The sequence below is a fragment of the Rattus rattus genome, chromosome 15 (assembly GCF_011064425.1).
Source record: "Rattus rattus isolate New Zealand chromosome 15, Rrattus_CSIRO_v1, whole genome shotgun sequence".
Classification (NCBI taxonomy): domain Eukaryota; kingdom Metazoa; phylum Chordata; class Mammalia; order Rodentia; family Muridae; genus Rattus; species Rattus rattus.
In genome coordinates, this window is record NC_046168.1 from 68,561,419 (window position 1) to 68,585,617 (window position 24,199).

The 24,199-nt window shown below is 39.5% G+C and overlaps 1 protein-coding gene across 1 annotated transcript; it reads left to right on the forward strand.

Moving 5' to 3' along the window:
- Positions 1-3,802: 3,802 nt before the first annotated feature.
- On the forward strand, positions 3,803-14,646 carry LOC116884314 (serine protease inhibitor Kazal-type 10-like). Its single transcript, XM_032885423.1, has 7 exons — positions 3,803-3,866; positions 4,678-4,715; positions 6,145-6,260; positions 10,628-10,704; positions 11,586-11,623; positions 13,543-13,658; positions 14,601-14,646. The coding sequence occupies exons 1-7, from the start codon at positions 3,803-3,805 to the stop codon at positions 14,644-14,646; spliced, it is 495 nt and encodes a 164-aa protein (XP_032741314.1).
- Positions 14,647-24,199: the final 9,553 nt, after the last annotated feature.

Below are 24,199 nucleotides of genomic sequence, written 5' to 3' on the forward strand. Positions count from 1 at the left end.
ATACATGGTGATTGTTGCTTAAAAAAATACATTGACAATCAAAAAATATCATTGGTGCCTAGTGTACATGTTGTGCATAGTATAGTGCATATATTAGAAATTAATAGATTTGAAATACTTTTCATGAATCAAAACATATAACTGCCATCCAGAGGGAGAATTCAAACAGTATGTGTACTCCGGGAACAGCTGTGTTCCGTTTAAATTATTAGCTTCATCTACCTAGATATCCCACTGTTATCTCAAATCAATAATATTCCATATTCTGTAATATAGTTCTATAATAAAACTTCCCTAAAACAGTCCTTGTCTGTCTATAATGGGTTTATAACTTTCAGTATCATAATAGATTCATTGAATACTGCAATACTCTCACACATATATATATATATATATATCTCCATGCTTTCCTTTGACTGAATCTGCCTCGCTGGTGCCCACAGTACTGACTACTCTGTTATCATTCAAATAACTACTTCCTGCTGATAAACATGAGAGACAGCCTCTGAAACTTCTTCCTCAACTTGCTTAAGTAAAACTTAAACAATGTAGGCTATTTTTTTTCACATCTTTTATTAAATTAACACAAAAGTGTTTTTATTTTGGTATTATTAAAATGGAATTACTTTCTTCATTTCTTTGGATGGTTCACTGAATTACTTAGAAATTGAACAAAATTTTATGTCCTCACATGTATATTGATTAGAAATAAATCAACTTTGATTAATTCATTTGTGAGTTTTGATACAGGAGTCTTCATATAAAAGATTATATCATTTACAAATCAAGATTATTTTACATGTATTTTTCCAATGTAAACAGCATTTTAAATCAAGATGCCCTCGTTTATTTTACTTATTTATATTTTCAATTTACTTCTTTTCATTTATTATTCTCTCTGTGTGTGTAGGAGGTTGTGTGTGGAGGTGTGCATGCAGTAGTGTGCATGTGCAGAGGTCAAAGGGCACCGGAAGTGAATCAGCTCTCTCCATCCATCACGTGGGTTGGGGTGTGTTCTGTTCCTGTGTATTGTAATGCTGAATTCTATACCCAAAGGTCTAGCTAGACCTATGAGTGACTTCTCATGTTTACAAGGTTTTGTTGTGCTAACCTTGGCCCTTGATTTAAAACTATTGGTTAAATAAAATTAGCTACAGCCAATTACTGGAAGGATTAGAGGTGGGTGGATTTAGAGTTACCTGGTTAGAGGAGAGCAAGAGATGAAATAGGAAGAACAAGAGGAAAGAGGCCACCATTAGAGGAGGTGGACAATGAGTGTGGCCAGGAGAAACAGCATCGAGGATGCACCACTGAGAAAGTAGCCAGCCCAGCAGTCAGAAGAGTAGATTCGGGGTTACCCCCCAGTGATTATCAAAGATAAATAACATAACCACAGTCTGAGTCTCATTTACTCTTGAGATAGCTGGAGATCAGCTTGTACTACACAAGTGGGTTCCAGTGATTGAATCTGGGTCGTCAGACTTCGTGTCCTTTTGCTTCTGCCTCTTGAAGACTAAAAGGTTCTACATTAAGCAATGTGTGATAAATTGACCCCTTGTGTGAAAAAGAATGAAATATCTCAACAGGGCATATGATGGTAGTGTGTCATATCCATGGGTACCCTTATCAGATGGATGTATTTCACACCTACTCCTAGATTATTAAGCATAGTAATAAATTTATTGTTCAAAGGTGTCAATTTTTGCCTTTTGCTCTTGTACATCTATTGAAATGATAATGCATATATTTAATTATACTGGTAAAATATCAGTCTTGGAATGGTGTGATAAATGCACCCAAGTCTTGTAGAGCAGTTTGTACGTTGCTGGTTTCTACTTGCTTCTGTTTTTGTGATTTTTTCCTATACAAGTGATACAGATTGTTACTTTTCCTTTTAAACAACATTTTAAGCTTAGCATCAAGAAATTCTGATTTTAGAATAGTTTGATAAATATTCCATCATTTATCTTTAAGGTTTATTACTCTTTTAAGTAATTTAATTTTTGAGAAAATATATCTCTGTAGCTCCTAACCCTCTTTCTCCTCCAATCTTACTATAGCCCCACCCCTCCCTCCTGAATTCATATTTCTCCTTTAATTATTATTGTTACAGACCCTGTATATTTTGTTGTTGTTATTGAAATCAGAGGTGAAGCCAGCTGTATTAGTTACTCTTCCTCTGACAAAATACTATGACAAAGAAAGCATATGGTAAGAAGAAGGGTTTATTTGGGCTTATGGTTCACCAGAGTTGAGAGACATAATGACAGGGACAGTATGGCAGAGGACAAGAGATGCTTCATCTGGAGCCGGAAGCTAAGAGCTGAGAGCTCACATCTCATACAGCATGCACAACGCAGAGAGAACAACCTGCGTTTGGTAGGAGTCTCTTACCTCTCACAGCCCACGTCAGTGACTTTCTTCCTATTTCCTGTGGGGTTTGTGACAAGAACTCTTTTCTCCCACTGCTCAGTACTCTCAGCCACTGCTCCCTTTTCCTGGACAATCTCAGGAAAGTTCGTAAGGCTGTTTCTCATTTCAAACAACTAGCTCTTGGCACTATTGCCTGTACGTACTGTCTTTCTATTCTGTTTCATTAACTTCCATGTGCATCATTACTATCCTTTCTCCCACAAGATTTACACTCACTCTTCTCACGTGTCAGTGCCCAATACATCAGGTCACCTTCTAGATTTCAGAACTTTATTCTACCTTTCTCTGGGCTTGCATACTCTGAATCTCCTGGGAAGTATATTTTAGCTACATGTCGAAAGACATTTAGTTTGGCAGCCATTTCACAGGATTTTGTCATTCAAATTATGATGTGTCCTTTAGCTCATCCATTCTTTAGCAGACAATAAAGCAGTAGTAATGATCACGAATCACTATTTTCCTGAATTTCCATACCTGCTGCACTTAGTACCTGACTGTGAATATATATATATATATATATATATATATATATATATATATATATACTGTGAATATATATATATTCACAGTAGTGACTGTGGAGTGTTACATCCATAGGTTTTTAACATTTCTCTAGAAAAATTCCAATATATATTTAGTTTATAAAACTATTAAGGACATAGAGCCTTATTAAATTCAAACATTGGCTCTCCCTTTTCCTGCTCAATTCTCTAGAATAAACCAAGTATCCACATTCCTTATCTATGTTAGGGTCAATGACTGCACTCATATTTCTAGGTACAGGAGATCCTGCAGTAGAATACCTCCTGCTGAGAGATGATCTATTGAGAAGTACTTGGTAGGCATCTCTTACGACCTATTTTATGGCCTCTGGGGAACGAACAAAATACCTCTGTGTCTTGCCTGCCCCGGGCCACCATTTATCCTTATCAAGTTCCTCACTCAAATATCAAGAAACGAGAGTTCCCTTGAAGACTATAGTTGAAGAAGAGTGAACAAGAGAGCCAGAGGTCTCCAGAGGTCTGTCCCTGAGTCCACCATCTTTCTGCATAAGGTAGATGAGGTGTAGCATTAGGAAGACAGCTACAGTGCAAAGCACTGCTGTCAGTATTGTAGAGAAAGACAGCCCCAGTACCCAGTATCGCCAGAGGGAGACAGCAGCCAGGTGCTGCACTCACGGTATTGTTTCAAAGGAAGATAGATAGGCTCATACACATCCTTGACGTCAGAATTGTCTTAGCTACTCTCTTGGTAATAACGGTTCCAATTGTTCAAAGAAATCCCGGTTCAACTGATCATGTCTACTCTTAGTGCAGCCAGGTTCCTTGTAATGAACTTTTTGGTTGGTTTCTCCTACAGATTTGCTCAAATGAATTTATCCTCGCTATGGTCCAAAGCCGTTTTCATCAATGTGGCCATTGCTTTGTACTCCGGTAAGTTTTCAGTCTTGGGTAGAATTCTTGGTGTCTTTTTGTAGCAAGATGGGAACTGAACTTTCGGTTGTTTTGTGGCCTTCTCAATCCTTAAATCGGTGAAATAAGAAAAAGCAGCTTCTGAACAACCTGTCAAAAGGTACCTTACTTATTTTGTACGGTACAGAAAGAGACACGAAATGGTGCTAAGCCACACGCAGTGGAATTTAAAATGGTGCCCATTGCTAAGTCTAGGCTCTTTTGACTAATTTTCATAGTTGGTAGTTTGAAGATATTTTATGGTCATTAAATCCAAAGTACAGGAAGAAATGCTCTTTTCTAGGTCTGGAACGCTTCAACATTCTGAATTGTTACACACTTTTAGCTCCAGTCCTGAAATCAAAGACATGTGTAAGGAAGAGACTCTTTCTGGACACTGACATTTTTTAATCATTTATACTTCATAGAATTGACAAATGTCCCGGTAGAAGAGCGCAATGTTTTGAAGTAACTTTTGGCTCAGCCCTTTCTTCTATTCTAATTAGGTATCTGTACTCTAAATCTTTTAAAAGGTAGTATCATCACAGAGATTACTGACGAATTCAGTAGAAGTTATTGAAAACGATATATAATTTTTCAAGAGATCATTTGCCTGTTTAGTATTAACTGGTTTTGTTAAATATATAGATATATTGGAGAGTTTTATTTTTGTTACTGGCACAGAATCCTCCTCTTGTTGGAGGCAGTCCTTTGAGTAGATTGCTGAAGTTAAGTTTCTGCCACCATTGTATTTGCGATGTGCTTATTTTTAAAATTGTTTTCATTGCTGTAGAAACTGCCTTCACAAACCTATCAGCACACAAACTTCAAGTAAGTCACTAGTTCGTTTGGAATTTGAAATACAATTTTAAATGCTTGTCAATTTAGAATCTCAGTAAGATTGCCTACAGTATACAAGGATTTAAAAAAATGAAAATATGTGCTTCTGTGAGTATCATTATACCAAGGTCAACCAACACAATCTACTAAGAAAGCCTAAAACCATATTGGTGTGATTTAGGGATGATCTCTGTGGTAATGTACATAGGAAAGATATTGGCAATTATTAGTTATTTTTTTTTACAATACTGAGATACAAAAAACATACTTAAAAGTAAAATTACTCATCCTAACAAAGAGAAAGTAGTATACCACTTATTAATTTTAGGAGAATGAGTAGTAATGAAAAGTGTGTGTGTGTGTGTCATATAATGGTAGAAAATGTAATATAAATAATACATACTATACTATATCATTATGATTGGAAATACACTGTGCCTCTTTATGTCATTTTAAATGTCAGCATGCATAATGGTCACCAAGGTTACATAAAAGCAAATATTATAAAAGCACATATTGAATTCCCCCAGTACAAACTATTCTCAAGATTTCTAAAACTACACGAAATATCTAAATGGAGAGAGAGAGAGAGAGAGAGAGAGAGAGAGAGAGAGAGAGAGAGAGAGAGAGTGTCGTTAATTGGTGGAGATTTGAAGAGGACAGAATAGTGAGCAGTGCATTCTGCTTCAAGCTTTGGTCACTGCGGTGGGAGTGAGGAAGAACTGCCCTGGGAAGGGAAGGCTGTTAGCGTAGGGGAGTGAGAGCTGCATTGTAAAAGCACAGGGAAGAAGCTACACCCCCCAACACTGGTAATGAAAACAAAGAGAGCAAGCACTGAAAACAATTGTCTAGTCAATGTGGGACAGGGAACTGGTTCACGAGGTACCACCTTCAGGAAGGCTCTATATTTAAGTGGAAATTCTACAACAAAGTTGACAACGTAAAGAACATCAGTGGACTTCATGTCTCTGACCTTTACAGAAATGTCCACTTAGACGCTCTATGGTCCAGATAATAAGTGCATGTAGTTCCTCTCAATAACTGTAGTATATGACTATAAGCAAATATAATTCAAGATGAAATACAGAACAACAACGGCTTTATACAGCTCGTTAAATTTATGTGCATTTACCTGACACCAGTTTTTTAAAATTTCTGTTCAACTATTTTTTTTTAGAATTTGAGTAGTCTGTGTTCTTTAAAACCTGATAATACTGCCAAGAAAACACAGCTCCTTGCATGTTGTTTTAAAAGTACTGAGAATGATTCATTACTGCATAGGTGTGTAGGTATTTGATTTTTAATCCTAAATACACATTATGTTATCTCACGTTGAACATATATATATGCCGTATTTTAAGATTACTGTAATCAAATGTTCACTATTAAATAATTTCTATTGCCTTTCTCTGTTTTACAGATAGACTGTAAACCATATCTGAATTTCATCGACAAGTGTACCAAAGAGTATTATCCTATGTGTGCAACTAACGGACAAACTTATTGCAATAAATGTATTTTCTGCAATGCACTGAAGTAAGAATGCGATAGTGAATATTTATTTTTCTAGTCATAAATAAGGCAATATTACACAGTGATATAAAAACTCATATCGATGGTAATCTAGACACATGGACTGTAGCAAAGACAGCTATGATGGTTTATAAAAGCTGAGGGAATATACTTCAGGCTCTTTTTAAGAGTCTTACCGTGAACTGTCAGGTTGCTCTGTGTTAACTGTTCTGCAAAAGTGTGAACTGACTCCTTTAACTCAGTGAATTGTGGGTTGCTATTACAGAGCAGCAGCCCCGAGGATGTGATTCTGAGACTGCAATATTAAACAGCATAACTCCGAAATGCTGCGAGGGTCCGCCTTGCAGCCTTCTAGCTACAGGCAAAACAACTGATTGGGAATCAGACTGAATTTTGAGCTTTAAAATCCACCATGGATCATCGGCCAGTTAATGCTAAAAAGAAATGCGTGGAATGTCACTTTGTCTCTGGAAATTATACTGTCTTTCTAACCTCCCTGAGAGCACAGGCACTCCCAACTGACCTCTTGTCCCTGTCTCTGTCTCTGTCTCTGTCTCTCCTTTAGTCTGAAAGACTTTGGTGTCTGAAGGCTCGCCAGCCTTCTTTAGTCCTCATTTCCTTATGTGGCTTTCTAATCTTATAAAATAGTTGCCCATTGGTTCTGAAATGGTACGTGCTTCTTGGAAGAGCTGCTATTATCTATAGCTCTTTGATGGATCTGACTTGAGTTTTCACTGAGAAAGTTGGAAATGCCAAAGACACCCACAGTGGGGAAAGGGTATACAAGGAGCTAAGAAGCAAGTGGACACGGCTGCTTTAAGACTAAAGCATAATCTCTCCAGCATGTTCAAAGTCAAAATCCTCTCCTTTAAGTATGTAAGCATATAAACTATCCAGAAAGTATGATTAATTTTTAATGGTTTTTTTCTTTTGATTCTACAGGAAAAGTGATGTTTCCTTCTCATTTGCTCATTATGGTAAATGCTGACATTTTCTGGAGCTAAACATTCCAATGGCTGTAGTTACGATATGTTTCTGCGGTGAATTCTACAATTAGAGTCTCTTGATCAAAGTCTCTCATTCATAGAAGAGCAGATGAATCACACTGTGTGACAGAAGATTAAATACTGTGCATTTAAGGTTACTCTCAACAATGAGAAACTATAATTTCAGAATGTCTATTGTCAATGTCCAGAAATAAAATGATAGTTTGAAATCTCAGTATTTGGACAAGGTGTGGTCCTTCTACCTACGATCCTAGCACTTAGGAAGCTGGGGCTAGAGGATTGAGGTGAGTGTGAACTTGGGCTATGGAGCAAGTTGATCACAAACAACAAAACCCTTATCTTAATGTCATGTTCCATAATGTAAGCCCCCACTCATTGTAAAGCTCCGAGTATCTAAATATTTTGCTCAATAAAATATCAAACAGTGTTATTAAATGTATTAGAGTCCTTTTTTTAATTTGAGTAGGTAATGGTTTCAGAAATATTTCAGTCCCTGTGATCTGAGATATTTCCTGAAGTTATCCAAATATCATATTACATGAGAAATTTTTAAATAAATTAGATGTGTTAGGTTCTATTTGCTCTCAAGTTTCCATACATTCAGAGAAGGGTTTTGAGCAGTTGAAAGTCTAAGAGGTTGCTTGGGTTAGTGTTCTCATGGGCTAGGGGAATCATGATGATATCAGACATAATTTCAATCTCAGTCAAGGTAGAAAAGAAAGAAGCAAATAACATGAATTCACAGGCAAAAGATATATTAATTAGTGAGGGAGGGAGGGAGGGAGAGTAGGAGGGAGGAAGGAAGAGAGGGAGGGAGAGAAAGAGAGAGAAAGGGAAAGAAAGAGGGAGGGAAGGAAGTAGAGAAGGAGGAGGGAGGTTTAGAAATAGGTCCTTTATCTGAACGTTTATGTTGGCTGGAATCTGACAGTTTTCCACTTATCAACATAACTTTTTAAATATCAATAAAAGCAAGTCCTTCATATTTTAAGGCAGTTCTTCCTTGAATAAGATAAGGACCAGTGCCTGTTTGTCCTAGAGACACGATGGGGCTATGCCGATCTGCATGGTTTCGTCCCTTGTATCAGAGCGGAGAATAATGAAAGATTTCATAGACTGCAAACAAAGTTGATTAGAGAGCTGTATAGTTAGTGACTGGTAGGTGACAGGAGAGTAGATAAGTGCCTGGAAATTGTCCGTTGTCCTTGTGAGGGTTTCTGTTTAAACCATTGACTTAGGCTTTAAACCTTAGGACATGTCTAAATGTGAAGCAGCCGCATATTCTAAGAGTCTTGGTAGATAAATGTTAACTCCATGTTTTAGAGACAAGAAATTTTAATCATATTTTATTCTTGACATTCTGGTAATAAGAATAGAAAATTTGATCCTTTATTCATTCTGTAAGACTTCTCCAGAGAATTTTTGTATACCCCAAATTAGTGGTTAAGATATAATGTAATGAACAAAACAAAAACAAACGGGAAAGTAGGCAGCGCCAACCATTCAACTGAAGGATGATTACTTTGGAAAGGAGGTCTGTCGTTCTACCAGTGGAGTGCGTAGTTCATCAGGTGATTGAATGTTCGACTTTTAAGGGACTCAGAAAACAGATTTCTGATATAGCCACATCAACCATGGTTCCTATGAGAAACAAAACCGAGAGAACGCATAGATTTATACATCAAGGCTGAAAATCCCGCAATAGCCATGTGCATGCTGAGAAGCCGGGGGCATTAGTGCAAGATACATCAGTGACAGGGAGACCAAGGCTGCAGCGCCAATCCAAGCAGACTGTCTGAGGCTCCTCCATGCTGCTCTCTACGAGAGTAACTAAAGCAGGTCTTCAAAAGCAGTCAGATTCTCCTGGGTGTCAATGACATGTTGGGGGGGGCATCTGCCATAGGGGAGAATGTCGGTAAGTGCTCCTCCTCCTCTTTTTTTCCACTCCATCAAGACCTTTAGCCCAGTGGATGATAGCGTTTACATTCAGAATGAATTTTAACCACTTAGTTCATTGACCTGTAAAAGGTTCTCCCAAAATCTCATCACAGACTTAACTTGAAGTGTGGTTTACTAACTCTCTAGGCATCCCTTTATCCAGTCAAATTGGCAACCAGATCTAGATCTAGTCATCACAGCTGCCGTACCTTCTAACATTCAAACACAGCACAGCCTGGGTTTCTTACACAATCAATACATTTACTGTTTTGGTTGTGGAAATGGATATAGGTTAAAAAGTGTCCAATAGACACTTTGTCTATTCCTGGCTGTAAATTTGTGCTATGGGCTTGCAAATGATCTGGTGTGACTCTGGTATGTACCTTAAAACAAAACACACAATAAAAATAAGATTTCTGGTGAAGTTAGCCAGGCATTAGCATATTAGTTTTATTTTAGTATTCGATCTAATTTTTCTGACTAAACCACAAGGTAAAATTGTTGAGTCACAAGTCACTAAATTTGTTTTTCTTGTTTTTATTCTCTTGTTCTTTCTTACCCAATAGTTTGAAATACTCCTCCCTCTCTCTCTCTGTCTCTCTGTCTCTCTCTGTCTCTGTCTCTCTCTGTCTCTCTGTCTCTGTCTCTGTGTCTCTGTCTCTGTGTCTCTGTCTCTGTCTCTCTCTCTCTCTCTCTCTCTCTCTGTGTGTGTGTGTGTGTGTGTGTGTGTGTGTGTGTGTTTGTGTGTGTGAATTGACTTCTCATTCTCTTTACCTCTGGATAAATCAGGTCAAGCTGTTCCTAACTTTCTACTGAGAGAACCACGAAGAGCAAGTGAGGTGGATCTTGTGAGCTATTTTGCAGCCTCCAGAGGGAACACAGACTTCTGCTCTGATTGATCGGTGCTAGGCTTTTGATCTCGTTTCCTCACAAGGTTCTCAAAGACAGAGCAATCAGAACTGCAGCTGAGGGGAAGTGACTGAGAGGAGAAGGCAAGCCAAACTTTATCAATGTCTAGAGCTTTTGGTGCCTCCGTGTTCCAGAAAAGGGGCACAGAGACATCTGGAGACTGTCCAAGAGCTTAGGGTTGCTATAACAACTTTTCAAGGTCCTTCCTTAAAGAAGAATTATTTCTGAAAAACAGAAATCCCAATATAGGCATTTCGTGAAGTGCAGCGAATCTCTTAGCTTAGCCAGCTGCTGGGAGAATAAATAACTCTTTATAGGTACAGCGAAGGCTCTGGGAGGACTCAGGACTTCTGCTGCCTGCGTCTTATTGATTCTGAAGATTAGCAAAAGAATAGAGGGAAGGTAGTGTTAGCCATAATTAAGCAACTAAGGAAAGGAATACGTGTGGTACCTTCTTGGTCTGTAAGAAATTTTCACTTAGAAATATGTTATAGAAGCTCTTAAATGATTGTTCCACAGACTTGATAAAATGCCTTCTTCTTCATTATGGATCAAAATAATTTTCATTCTGGCCTTGGTGGGTCTGTTTTATTATGGTAAGTAAAGCTTCTGCTATCCCCCTCCCAGGCATATAATGCTGTAAGCACCCATTGAGTTCAGAGCTAGATGAAGCATCAAATGATGACAGGGAAAGCATTACGTTCTTTAGGACTTGGATTAATGATTCGTGTTTTACTCATGTCGTGTTTTGGAGAACTGGAGCATAGAAACTGAATTATATCAATAGTGGAAGCGGGGCACAACACTGTGTACCCAGAAAGCCAGTTACTGAAAATGTAAATCTTAAAAACAGTACTTTGGATTTTTATGTTGTTCTCATTGATCTTTGGTTAGAGATTTACCTTCATCCCATTTTCCAGGATTTCAGTGTTGTTGAACGTAATGTATGAGATACACACATACAGCGTCTTCCAGATCTGGTGCTCCTTGACATTATCATTTGTGATTTGTCAGCGAGGTCTGTCTCAAGCTGAGGTCTGTGCTTGGAGAGAAAATACATTGTTCTTCCACTAACAAATCCCAAATTCAGAATAAGTAAAGGGACTGTGAAAGATTAGACCTAAGATACTAAATCTTAGTTATTCAATGCTAGTGAGTGCTTCTGCACGTCTTTTATACAAGGCAAACTAAGTGACTTTGCTACAAGGCATTGCTCCTTACACCGTTTCACATAGAAAGGAAAACTATGGTATCTTTAAAAGGAGAGTTTTAGAAATTAGCAAACAACAAGGAACATTTCCAGATTTGAAATCACTCTACCAGTGCAATATTCCATTACTTCCTCAACTCCTTACTTAGAAGGTCACGAATAAGCAGTTTTCACAGGCTACCCTCGCGGAGTACTGTGAGCAGTTCACACTGTAGACTGTGTTTCCCCGTTTGAATTCTTAACTTTTCTTCTGTTCCCTGGTTTCAGAAATTACGTTTACATTTTCCAAACAAGTCCGTCATAAGGTGAGTTAACACTGATTAATTTGGCAGCTTCATAGGAGCCAGAGGTGTTGAGGACACCATGAGGACACGGTCGACAGCATCAACTAAGCAGGGCTCACAGGGGCTCACAGAGACTGAGGAGGCCATCGCTGAGCCTGTAAGGGCCTGCGCTAGGTCCTCTGCATGGGTATTATGGTTGTTAGCTTGGCGTTTTGTGGGACTCCTAATGGTGGGAGTGGCGTGTCTCTGACTTTTGTATCTGCCCTTGGGACCTTTTCCTCCTCCTGGGTTTCCTTGCATGGCTTTGCTATGAAGACTTTTATACCCAGCCTTTTTGGTACTTGTTGTGCTGTGTTCAGTTGATGTCCTCAGGGGGTTTCTCTTTTCTGAAGGGGAAATGGGGGAGGAGTGGATCCGGGGAAGAGGAAACTGGGGAACTGAGAGTACATGGAAGGGAAACTGCAAATATAATATTTTAATAAAAGAACAAATAAATGGTAAACTTCTATTTTATAGGTAATTTTTAATGTCAAATACCAACAGGACATCTATCTATAATAGAACAAACCTGGAAAACATTAAGACCAAACAAATGCACACATGTCATTGTCATTACGTGAAGGTCAAGAGTGTCTTGCAGAGGTTGGAGAGATGACTCAGAGGTTAAGAGCATTTACAACCACTCTTGCAGACAAACCACATTTGGTGCCCAGCATCCACGTGACAGCTTAAAACTATCTGTAACTCTAGTTGCATGGTATTAACCACCTTTTCTCACCTCCATGGGCTCTTGCACATCTGAGAGACAACATATATGCCCAGGTACACACACATGCACATACATTCACACTTGCACATAAACAATAATAGCATTATTCAAAATTTTCATTAATGGACTGAGGCCTTTTAATAGATATTAAAAACCATTTAAAATAGAATTGTTTGTTCTAGAAAGGAAGATTGAAAATAATTGATTAATCTCTTTTTTTAATTAATCTCTTTGTTCTTTTTTTTTTTTTTTTTTTTTCCGAGCTGGGGACCGAACCCCAGGACCTTGCGCTTCCTAGGCAAGCGCCTACCACTGAGCTAAATCCCCAACCCTTTTATTAATCTCTTTTTTTTTCTTTTTTTTTTTTTTTCCCCGGGGCTGGGACCGAACCCAGGACCTTGCGCTTCCTAGGCAAGCGCTCTACCACTGAGCTAAATCCCCAACCCCTTTTATTAATCTCTTAAAGGGTGGATTAATCATGATTTTTTAAAAGTATCAACACACTATAATGTTACATAGATGTGAAGAACTGGAGTCTAATACAGCTGAATGGATAACAATTACAGAGAAGTTTAAAAGGCAAATTCATCAGGAAATATACACTATTGTCTATTTCTGTAAGTCGCCAATATTCTCCTTACCTCTATCTGCGTACAACCTTACACATCTATATAAACACTCACATATATGAGTGTTATGTGTCTGTCATGGATGGTTCAGAAAGACAAGAGACTGAAGGGTAAGTAATTAGGCGGCTTTAAAAAAATCAGGTTAATGAAACATGTATCAATAGTGCAACAAATTTGGTCTGGCAAGATTGCTCAGAGGATAAATGGACCTGCCACCGAGCCTGATGACCGGAGTTCAATCTCCAGGGCTGGTATGGTAGAAAGACTCCTGCAAGTTGTTCTCTGACCCCCACATGTGCATGAAAGAACACACACACACACACACACACACAGACACATACACACATGCCTGTGCACACATACACACACATACAGCAAAGTAAATAGGTGTGATTAAATAGATATATCACATTTATGTTTGGGTACCTCGATGTTTATATTTAAACCTTAATATTGAACCATTCTGCTGGATGCCTTTACCCCCCCTGCCCCCAAAGATCAGTATATGATTAAACCTTATATCGTCTCTTTATGTCTGACAGCCAGACTGCGACAAGTACAAAGAATTCCCAAATATGTGTACCAAAGAAATTAATCCAGTCTGTGGGACCAATGGACACACTTACGACAACGAGTGCATTTTCTGCAACGCGTTGATGTAAGTGCGCATGACTCAAGGCTGGCTTTTCCTAGAAGGCCATGAAAACCCTTCTGATAACCCAGACATAGCATACATGGAGAGTAAGTAGTAAATGGTAACTTCGTTACTACTAAAGCCATAGAAACTCACTCGCACCTTTCCTTAATTGCTCATTTGTAAAACCTGCTAAATGTATCTCCCGGTTAATTTAAATGAATCATTATGAGCTGCTGGCAGCACAGTGGTAAACAAGATAATGTAATTCCAACTTTGGATGCTCAATAGTAAGGAACCTGCTGTGTGAGCAGAATACTCAAGTATAGAACTCAGGAATCCAGCACAGTTGAATCCAATACTAAGGAGCGAGGTCTCTCGTGGTCTGCTTTGTCTACTCAGATTGTTGACGGCTTTCTAATATTCCTGCCGGCCAGGGCAGTCTGGGAGCACTTCCACTCCCCCTCTTCCCTGCCCTACCATTCTCATCACATTCTCTCACTGCATGAGGAGTGTGTAAAAAACTGCCTAATGAATGCTAATCAGTGTATACTTGTATTCTTTTTATTTTAATCCAGCTGCATCCCTACCTTATACCACATTTTCTCTCTCTCCAATGTTCCCTTCCATAAACATTTCTGTGTACTTAATCCTCAAAACATACAATGCTTCTAGAGAACCACTAGGATGGTTTCTAGTCCAAAGCGGAGCCAGCACTGGGCTTCTAGGAAAAAGCCATTGTCCCCAGATGAGCGATAGGATTTGTGAAAGGCGGGTAAGTGGGGAGAAGTAGCTGCTTGTGGGTAGAGGGAGACTCTCTGCATCAATATGTGTGAGCCCCTTCTCATGGTAAAGCAATGAGTGCAACGTGATTTACAAATTAGTGCATGTTAACTGGAAATGGTGGCTCAATTCTGTATTTTTTCCTTCTGATTTCTTTCTTTTTTTCTTTCTTTTTTTTAACAGAGCTTCTAAAGGAAAAATTGATTACTGGCATTATGGTCCTTGCTGAGTCTTGCAGGGGTTACACAGTGTTCAGGGTCCTGGGCTTAGCCTTTTTCACGGTAGATCCTGCAATCAAGTAGAATGTTCTCAATCAATGCTCAAACTTCCCACACAGCAAGTGAACCCTTTTGTGAGTCGTAAAGTGGAATACCGGATATTGAAAGAATTTCTTCAACCTGTGATTGAAGGGCTTTACGTTCAATCGTTTTATTATAGTGTTAAAAATTGCTGTCTTAATTTTTTTGTTTGATAAAATTCAGTGTGGTTTTATAACTATAAATGTTTCATTCAATAAAATGTTACATAAATTTTATCTTAAGGTATCCTTTATCTTAGAAGCAGATGGTTAAGTCTTAGAGGCAGATGGTTAAGGTAAGTGTACACTTTTAGTAATTATAATTTGTTGATGCAAAAAAAAAAAAAAAACAGAAAAACAGAGCTCTCACCTTGAAGGGAATAGGAGATATGGGGGGACATTTTGGGTAATTGTGAGCACAGATTTAGATTACCCCGAAGTCTATGTTCCAACACGGGAGCAGCTTTATAAAGTTTTTAGTCTTACAGAATGAAGAAAGTCATAAATCGAGGCAAGTTCGGAATACATTAGTGGGTACATCAGAGAGGGGCCTACAGCAAGATGGGAGACGCTTTTCCATAGCCCTTTGTGGTGGTTTAAGTGCAAAAGGCCTCAGAGGCTCATATGTTTGAATTATTGATTCCTAATTGGTAGAACATTGGAGGAAGGATTGGGAGCTGTGGCCTTCTTAGAGGAGGTGTGTCCCTTAGGGTGGGCTTTAAGATTTCGAAAGCCCACACCCTTCCATTCTCATTAGCTTCCTCCCCACCTCTGTCTTTTCCTCTCTACCTAAATCTTGTATATCAGATTAAGCTCGCAGATACTGCTCCACCACCACGTCTGCCTGCTGCAGGCTCCCCAGCCCCCGTATTGGTCATACACTCTTCCTCTGAAACTATAAGCAAGGCTCCAAGTTAAATGCTTCCTTTTACCTTGGCCATGGTGTTTTGTCACTGCCACAGAAAGGGTAACTAAGAAAGCCTCAGATTCTGTCTAGTGACATTCTTAGTTTTTGTACTGGTGGAGGCTGGTAGTTGGTTAAGTTAGCAGACTTAGAAAGGGGTTCTATCCACTAGTCACAGCGCATTACTTCTGGAACAGAGGTGGGCAAGGAATGGATAGATATTCCGGAGACTAAAGCTGGCCCAATATAAGGTAACTAGCCCATGGACCTATAGGGGTTCAGTCTCTCCACACCACTGTTTCAGTCAGTTAATCAGTATTGTAGAAACAGTTTCCTTCCAGGAAGTGTTGCTCACACATTCAGGAAGCATTTTCACAGATGAATGAATAAAGCACAATGTGAGTATTCATCACAAGGGCAGACCGAGAACTTTCTTTATATCTAATCTGAGCAGCTAGTGAGATGCCTGAAAACTTGAATTCTAGTAATACCACTTGGTGAGTTATAGTGAGAGCCTAGGAGTTGAGTAGATTCCTGATAGACAAACAGACAGGGAAGGGAGGCTGTGCATACCATGCGCTTGGACTATTCTCTTAAACATTTAAGATGGTCATCTTCCTGATTCTCTTCCCTTTCCAAGGCAAAGACTTGGTGAGCTTTATCTCCCACTGGAAGAAACTTTGTAAGCCTTTCTTGAAGGTAGTTTCTGTGGTAAGAACCAATCAGCGTCCCTTTCTTTGTCTGATTACCCAAGCTCCCCAACACACCCTATGGCAACCCAAATCAGCCAATTCTGAGGGATTAAAGGAACCCACTGCGTCACCAGACAAATAATGGAATTTTCAAAAACACTCAAACACCAGGTCCCCTCTCCACCTGGTGGAATATGCGTTTTCATGTGCTGTGCTGTACACTCATATTTCTGCTTTCATTAAAATCTGGCTAGGTGCCGAAACCTTTCTTTTCCTGCCTTTTCAGTCTTTAAATCAATAAAGAAAAAGGCTCTGTTCCTAGGCATCTCACCATGACATGGTCAGTTTGGAGCCCATTCTGGGATGGATACAAGGTCAGTCCTTGCCAAGAGAAACCAAGGTTTTTGGAGAGTGCCCTTGCAAACTTCCAGGGCCTTCCAATATCTTGGAGTGTGGGGAAAGGAGGTGGTGATGGGTGAACGCTAGGTTAATGTTTTTGTTTCTTCTCCCTGTGAAAGGCTAGCATTCCTTCTAGTTCTAATACCTGTGGAGTGCAAAAGAATTCCTTCAGATAGTCCCTGATGGCAGCCCAGTCCTCTGGGCTGAAATTGATGTCTTCATGCAGTCAGTTCCTGAACTCTGGCTTCAAGGAGACGACATAAATTTACCCCAAAGTTGATAGAATTTTACTTATCTAGCCTAGGAAATGTAATCTTTCTGGAGTATTTCAATATCCCTTCTCTATTTTTACCTCAGTAGTTTGAATCAAAATGAAAGGGATCACTAACGAGTGAGCTAAGAAAAGTTCTTTAAGCAAGTTAAAATGTTAGGTGGTGTTCATGTGGTTTAATATCACTACCCAAGACTTGTGAACACAGACCTCTGGATCATGCTGGGGTTCAATCGCACTGGGAAACCTGACCCAGATGATGGCAGGAGGCACACCTCAGATCAAGGGGCAAGGGTTGGAGGGGCCAGAAAAGGCTTGCCTGCACCTAAAGGAGTGTGTGTGTGGGGGGTGGCAGATCCTTTTCTCAGAAGGCTAGTGGGAGGTAACATTGCCTAACAGGACATTCAGTCAACATTCTCTAAGGACTTCTGGGAAGTTACTGTCAACTCTGAAACAGAGAACACTGACAAGTTCACAGAGCATGTGGCTAGGCATCCCTTCACTGGTATTAGGGCCTATACATCTTTGAAATTCCAACATAAACTGAAGACCAAATGAGATATCCAGGCTTGTGCATTGAACTACTGGATTCTCAGACTTTTAGTCAGGAAACAGCCATTGTTAGACTATCCAGACCACAACCTGTGATTCATTGTAATACATCATATCTGTCTGTCTGTCTATCTATCTATCTATCTATCTATCTATCTATCTATCTATCTATCTATCTCTTTCTATATCTATCTCTATATTTATATATTCATTCTATCAGTTCTGTGCCTCTAGAGAATTCTGACTAATAGGACGTAAAAGAAGCAACTAATATATTTGCATTAAAATGTTCATGGTTTCAATCCATTAAGAAGAGAAACACTTTTTTTTTTGTTTAAAACTTGCATTATTGTGTGGTAGGGACAATCTCGATTCGTTCCAAGAGTCATTGTACTTTTAAGGTTTGTGATAATGTAGAAACAGACTTACTTCATGGATAAAGGTTACCATATGGACATGTTAAAATAGTTCTTAAGGTTATGCGTGATGTTAGTAAAATTTTAGATGTAGAAACATAAAATTCCAACTTAACCAACTTAAGCAAAAGAAAATATATCCCTTGTTCCACGAGGTTTCAAAAGAAGCAGGCAAACCGGCAGGCATGGTGCTTTTTAAACTTCAAAGCCTACGTCCCAGTGACACGCTGCCTCCAACAAGAACACACCTCCTAGTCCTTCCTAAATTGTCCACCAGTTGGAAACTAAACGTTCAAATATATGAGCCCACAGGGACTATTATTATTCAAACCACTATATTCCTCTCTCTGACGCCCATAGACTTCTAGCCATATCATAATACAAAATTAATTTAGTCTGACTTCCAAAGTCCCTATAGTCTTTCATAGTCTCAACAGTATTTAAAGTTCAAAGTCTCTTCTGTGACTCATAGCATTTTCTTGAGCCACAATTCCTGTAAAATTCAAAGTGCAGCAACAAACAGCAGCCCAGAATATATGCTAATTTTGCAAAAGGGAGGAAAGGGGCAAGTATCACATAACTCTGACGTCTTCTAAACCGTCTTGGGGTCTCCAACATAATCCAGACTTCACCTCCCCAGCCTCCACTCCAGGACACCCCTGCCACACGCTGGGCCTCACTGCCTATCCTTGACTGTGGAGCGAGATTCCACAACCCCTTCTCTTCTTTGTCCTTCTTTCTTTATTATTGAATATACATTTTTTCCATACAATATATTCCAAATATGCTTCTGAATGAAAAAGGAACTAAAAAGAGGAGGACATGCTACTCCTAAAGCTTGGAGAAGATTTTCATTGTAGGTATAAGGGAGACAGCAGGCAGAGGAAAGAGTCCAGGATGAACATGGCCTGCTGACTAAACGGGACCATGAGAGGAGAGAGCAGGACAGAGAGCAAGAAGTGTAGCCTACCAACAGGCAGTCCTGGCCAAGATGCTCAGAGACCAGCACAGCCCAAGTGGCTGAGTTATATAGGGATCACCCTGAAGTCTGCTCTGTCTGCGCCCCTAGGCTTGAACTTGGCCCATTGGTTTCCTTTTCTTTGACAGGAGAGATACAATTAAGACCTGGAATCTTTCCCATGAAGGAAGATGTTTTGATTCCTACTCAGAACAAGAAAGTGGTTCTGGTTTCTCCTTAAAAAGGGGAGAGGAGGTCATTTGGCCTGTTATTAGCATCTTACAGGCCTCAACCCTGTAAGACAAGGTTCTAGCCAGGACATCATGAGGGCTCAGGAGCTCCATGGCAGCCACCAGAGCAAGAGCTGCAGCTTGAACAGTAGTGCCGTCCCCTCCGTAAACCTTCTGAGACATCAGACATCCCTTCAGTCGCACAGTTGGTTAGACTGGGGATCACTTCAGGCTGGTCTTGGGGTGCTTGGACAGTTTTTCTGTGGGAGAGTCCCCTACTGTGCTGCCTGGGAGGGAGACTGGAGATGGGAGCTCTGCTGGGTCCTAATGCCCTCCTTTTCCTGCGTCTCTAAGCCCTTCCTCTACTATAGGACGTTTCTTGAATTCTTCGGACTCTTTGACTTATGCCTGTGGTCTGCCTTTGTTTCTGCTCTGCCAAGACTGGCCACTTTAGCTTTTTTTCCCCACTTTTCAGTTATAGACACATAGACAAACTCAGAAAAAAAGAGTAACTTATGCCGCCAGTTTCTGACTCTGATCATAATACCTTTTGGGTCTCTTAATATTTTATAGTGGCATAAATACCAGTTTTATCATAGCAACTCGGTTTCTAATGCATCTGACATACTGTATAATAGGGGGGTTGTGCCTGCATATGTGTATAGCACTGTTCTATATGAAGTGTGCAAACAAAATATACAAATCTTCCAGAAACTTTATTGATTTTCTTCCCATTCATTTATTTATTCACTTTACATCTTGATCGATGCCCTCCCCTTCTCCTGGTCTCTACCTCACACAGTCACTCTCCCAACTCCCTGCCCCTTTCTCCTCTTAGAGGATGGAGGCCCCACTCCCCCCATGTCCTCCTCAACCTGGCAGATCAAGTCTCTGCAGGGTTAGGCACATCCTCTCCTTCTGATTCCAGAAAAGGCAGCATAGTTAGGGGAACAGGATCCACAGGCAGGCAACAGATTTAGAGACAGCCCTCACTCCCGTCGGTGGGTGACCTGCATGACGACTGAACTGCATATCTGTTAAATACATGCAGAGGGGTGGGGGTGGTCTGGGTGGATCCCATGTATGCTCGATGGTTGGTGTTTCAGTCTCTGAGAGCTCCCAAGGGATCATGTCAGTCTGATGGTTTCTTTGTGGAGTTCCTATCCCTTCCTGGTCTCTCAATCCTTCCCTTAACTCTTCCATAAGACTCCTGAGCTCAGTCCAATGTTTGACCGGGGGTCTCTGCATCTGTTTCAGTCAGCTGCTGGCTGGAGCCTCCCAGGGAACAGTTATACTAGGTTCCTGTCTGTAAGCATAACAGAGAATCATTAATAGGGCCATGGATTGGTGCTTGCCCATGGGATGGGTCTCAATTTGGAACAGCTATTGGTTGGCTGTTCCCTCAGTTTCTGCTCCCTCTTTTTCCCCTGCATTTCTTGTAGACAGGACAGAAAAATACTGAGAAAGAAACCAGGGAAACAACACCCTTTACAATTGCCACAGATTATGCAAAATATCTTGGGAGTAACCCTAACCAAGCAAGTGAAAGACCCATATGACAACTTCAAGTCTCTGAAGAAAGAAACTGAAGAAGATCTCAGAAGATAGAAAGATCTCCCAAGGTCATGGATTGGTAGGATTAACCTAGTGGAAATGGCCGATACTACTAAAAGGAATCTACAGATTCAATGCAATGCCCATCAAAATCCCAACACGATTCTTTACAGAACTTGAAAGATCAATTCTCAACTTCATATGAAAAACAAACAAAAAACAAGATACGTAAAAACAATCCTGTACAATAAAAGAACTCACCTCAGGCTGTACGATAGAGCAATGGTACTAAAACCTCCATTGTCTTGGTACAGAGACAGGCAGGTTGATCAGTGAAATCCAATTGAAGACTCAGAAATAAACCCACACACCTACAGACACGAGATTATTGTCAAAGAAGCCAAAAACCATGCAATAGGGGGGACAAAGCATCTTCAACAAATGGCGCTGGTCTAACTGGATGTCTGCATGTAGAAGAATGCAAATAGATCTGTATCTATGACCCTGCACAAAACTCAAGTCCTAGAGGATCAAAGACCTCGACCTAAACCAGATACACTAAATCTAATAGAAGAGAAAGTCAGAACTGGCTTTTAAAGCCAAGCACAATGACACACACCTGTAAGCACTCTGTGTACTGAAGACGATGCAAATTTGGGAAGAGTTTGGACTACATTGTCAAACAAACACTGCAGAGCAGTAAAGCATATACATACATATATACACACACACATATGTACACACACATATATATACACACACATTTGTGTATGTATGTATGTATGTATGTATACAAGATTCATGGCCTAAAAGTTATTAGAAGGGCTGAATAAATTGCAGATATAATACAAGTGTTGGAAAAGCATTATGCTACACTTACTGAGATTATATTTGTAGATTAGAAAGCTATATAATTTAGCAGGAGAATTACAAAGTTTCCCCTTGTAGTGTAATTAAACCCAAAAAGATTTTAAGAAAATTTTTTTTGTTTTTTTTTTGTTTGTTTGTTTTTGTTTGCCATAGTTGCTTCCTATGTGGAAATCGAGAGGAATATTCAAAGGAATTTTCCAGGAGGCTTTGAATAACCTCTGTAAGGTCACGGGTGCAAATGGTGGAGCTTATCGAAGAGCGCCATCTGCCGGCAGGACTTTGTTTCACACTCAGTCTCATATCTGATAAGGGATTAAAATTAAACGAAGTCCAAATGACAGAAAAAATCATGGAAGTCAGAAACAGTTGCCTGTTACTTCCCTCTCTTTAAGTCCCTGTCTATTTTTATTCTCTGCTCATACAGCACGTTATGGATGTGGAAACTCTGAATGTAAGGATCGTAGGGATTGTGGGGGCGGGGGAGTGGTACTTGCCACAGGAATGGTTAAGAAGTAACTCCCCATGGTAGGAAGGGCTTTGAAATCTGTATTTAGTATACACATTGCTGTTTAAAGAACTTATATAACACACTACTGCTCCCGCTCCCTCTCTCGCTCTCTTTCCACCCTCGTACATGAGTGAATGCGTGCGTGTAATGATTTAAACCTAAAATTACTTTGAAAGAACATCTGAGAATCCCAGGGAAAGAAATGCTTCATTTCAGTAGTATCCAAAGTTTTTGTTGTGGAAGCTCAGACAGTTAAGTAAAGTTATCTTCCTCTGTATCAAGTTAAATGAAAGCACAGGGCTATTATTATAATTGATTTGTTCAAGTAAAATATTTCTTGAAGTAATGATGTGAAAAGTTGCTAAAACTTTACTTGCCAGTGTAGTGGAGCACATCTTTAATTCCAGCTCTCAGAGGGCAGAGGCAGGTGGATCTCTGTGAGTTCAAGGCCAGCCTGGTCTACAGAGTGAGAGCCTGTTTCTAAAAAACAGCAATAAAAACTCAACCCAATTAGCCTTTTTTACTACAACTTTATATAACTACCTTTATTCTGTGTATAAAATATGGCTGCTTCTTCTTTACCAACTTTACTGAATCTGTGATAAACTATCATTATTTACAAATCATTTGTCTTTAGATAAAAAGAATATTAAACCTCTGATGTTCCAGACTTGGTGTATTTCCTCGTTCTTCATTATAGAACAATGTATTTCGATGAAAATATGGTAAGGAGATGGGCTCTGGACTTCTGGGTTTTGGATGCTCTTGTGGGCATTGTTACTTATTTAATTATTTTTATATCTGAATGGCCACAGTTACGGTTTCTGAGAGTGTGTTTTCATTCCCTAAATAGGTACTGTACTGGCTGGCTTTGTGTGTCAACTTGACACAAGCTGGAGTTATCACAGAGAGAGGAACCTCCCTTGAGAAAATGCCTCTATGAGATCCAGCTGTAAGGCATTTTCTCAATTAGTGATCAAGGAGGGAGGGCCCCTTGGTGGTGGTGCCATCCCTGAGCTGGTAGTCCTGGGTTCTGTAAGAAAGCAAGCTGAGCAAGCCAGGGGAAGCAAGCCAGTAAGTAACATCCCTCCATGGCCTCTGCATCAGCTCCTGCTTCCTGACCTGCTTGAATTCCAGTCCTGCCTTCCTTTGGTGATGAACAGCAATGTGGAAGTGTAAGCTGAATAAACCTTTCCTCCACGATATGCCTCTTGGTCATGATGTTTTTTGCAGGAATAGAAACCCTAAGACAGGTACTTACTAAGGAATATGTATAATTTTTATTTTTATTAATTCTTTTTAGAATTTTAATCTTCTGGATTTAATATTTATAGTTTCGACACTATTTAGCTCTTTAAGTGAAGAAACCTTTCTCTTTAATGCAGTCAGCTGAATGGCTTCTGTTACTGTAAAGCAACACTTGTCTGAGCAGCTTGGAAAGGAAAGGTATGCCTTTCTCTTAGATGCACACATAGAAGATTGTGAGAATAAAAATGATCCAAAGTAGATGGAATCTAGAAGCCTGAGCATTTTATTATCTTTGACCTCAAAGGACAATTTTTCAGTGTAAAGAAAAGTAGTAAAATGTAATTTTCTTAAAGTGGAAGTCTTTTAAAATATAGTAAATTCTCAGCTATCAATGTGTAGAAGGCACCAGTTGTCTGGCATAGGATTCCCCACCACTTATTTGGTGTTACTACTGTTAGCTCTCCTTACTGAGCGGATAGTCACTTTCTGTCTGTCTGACTCCAACTTCCGAACTACACCTGACATCCTTGAGACTCTGATCAATAACAGCCCTAAACACATGCTTGAGTCAATGAAGATATTTTTAGATCTAAGAACTTGGGAAACACCCTGAACTGGAAGAAACTTGTGCAAATTTTGAAGTGTTCTTTTGGAAGATGCCACTAGGAGTATAGGATCTTGCTTTAAATGACTAAGGAGTCTGAAAAATCATAGAGGCAGATAACACCATATATAGATACCAAATAAGATAACACCATATATATGTATATATATATACACACACACACACATATATATGTATACACACACACACACACACACACACACACATATATATATATATATATATATATATATATATATATATATATATATACCAAA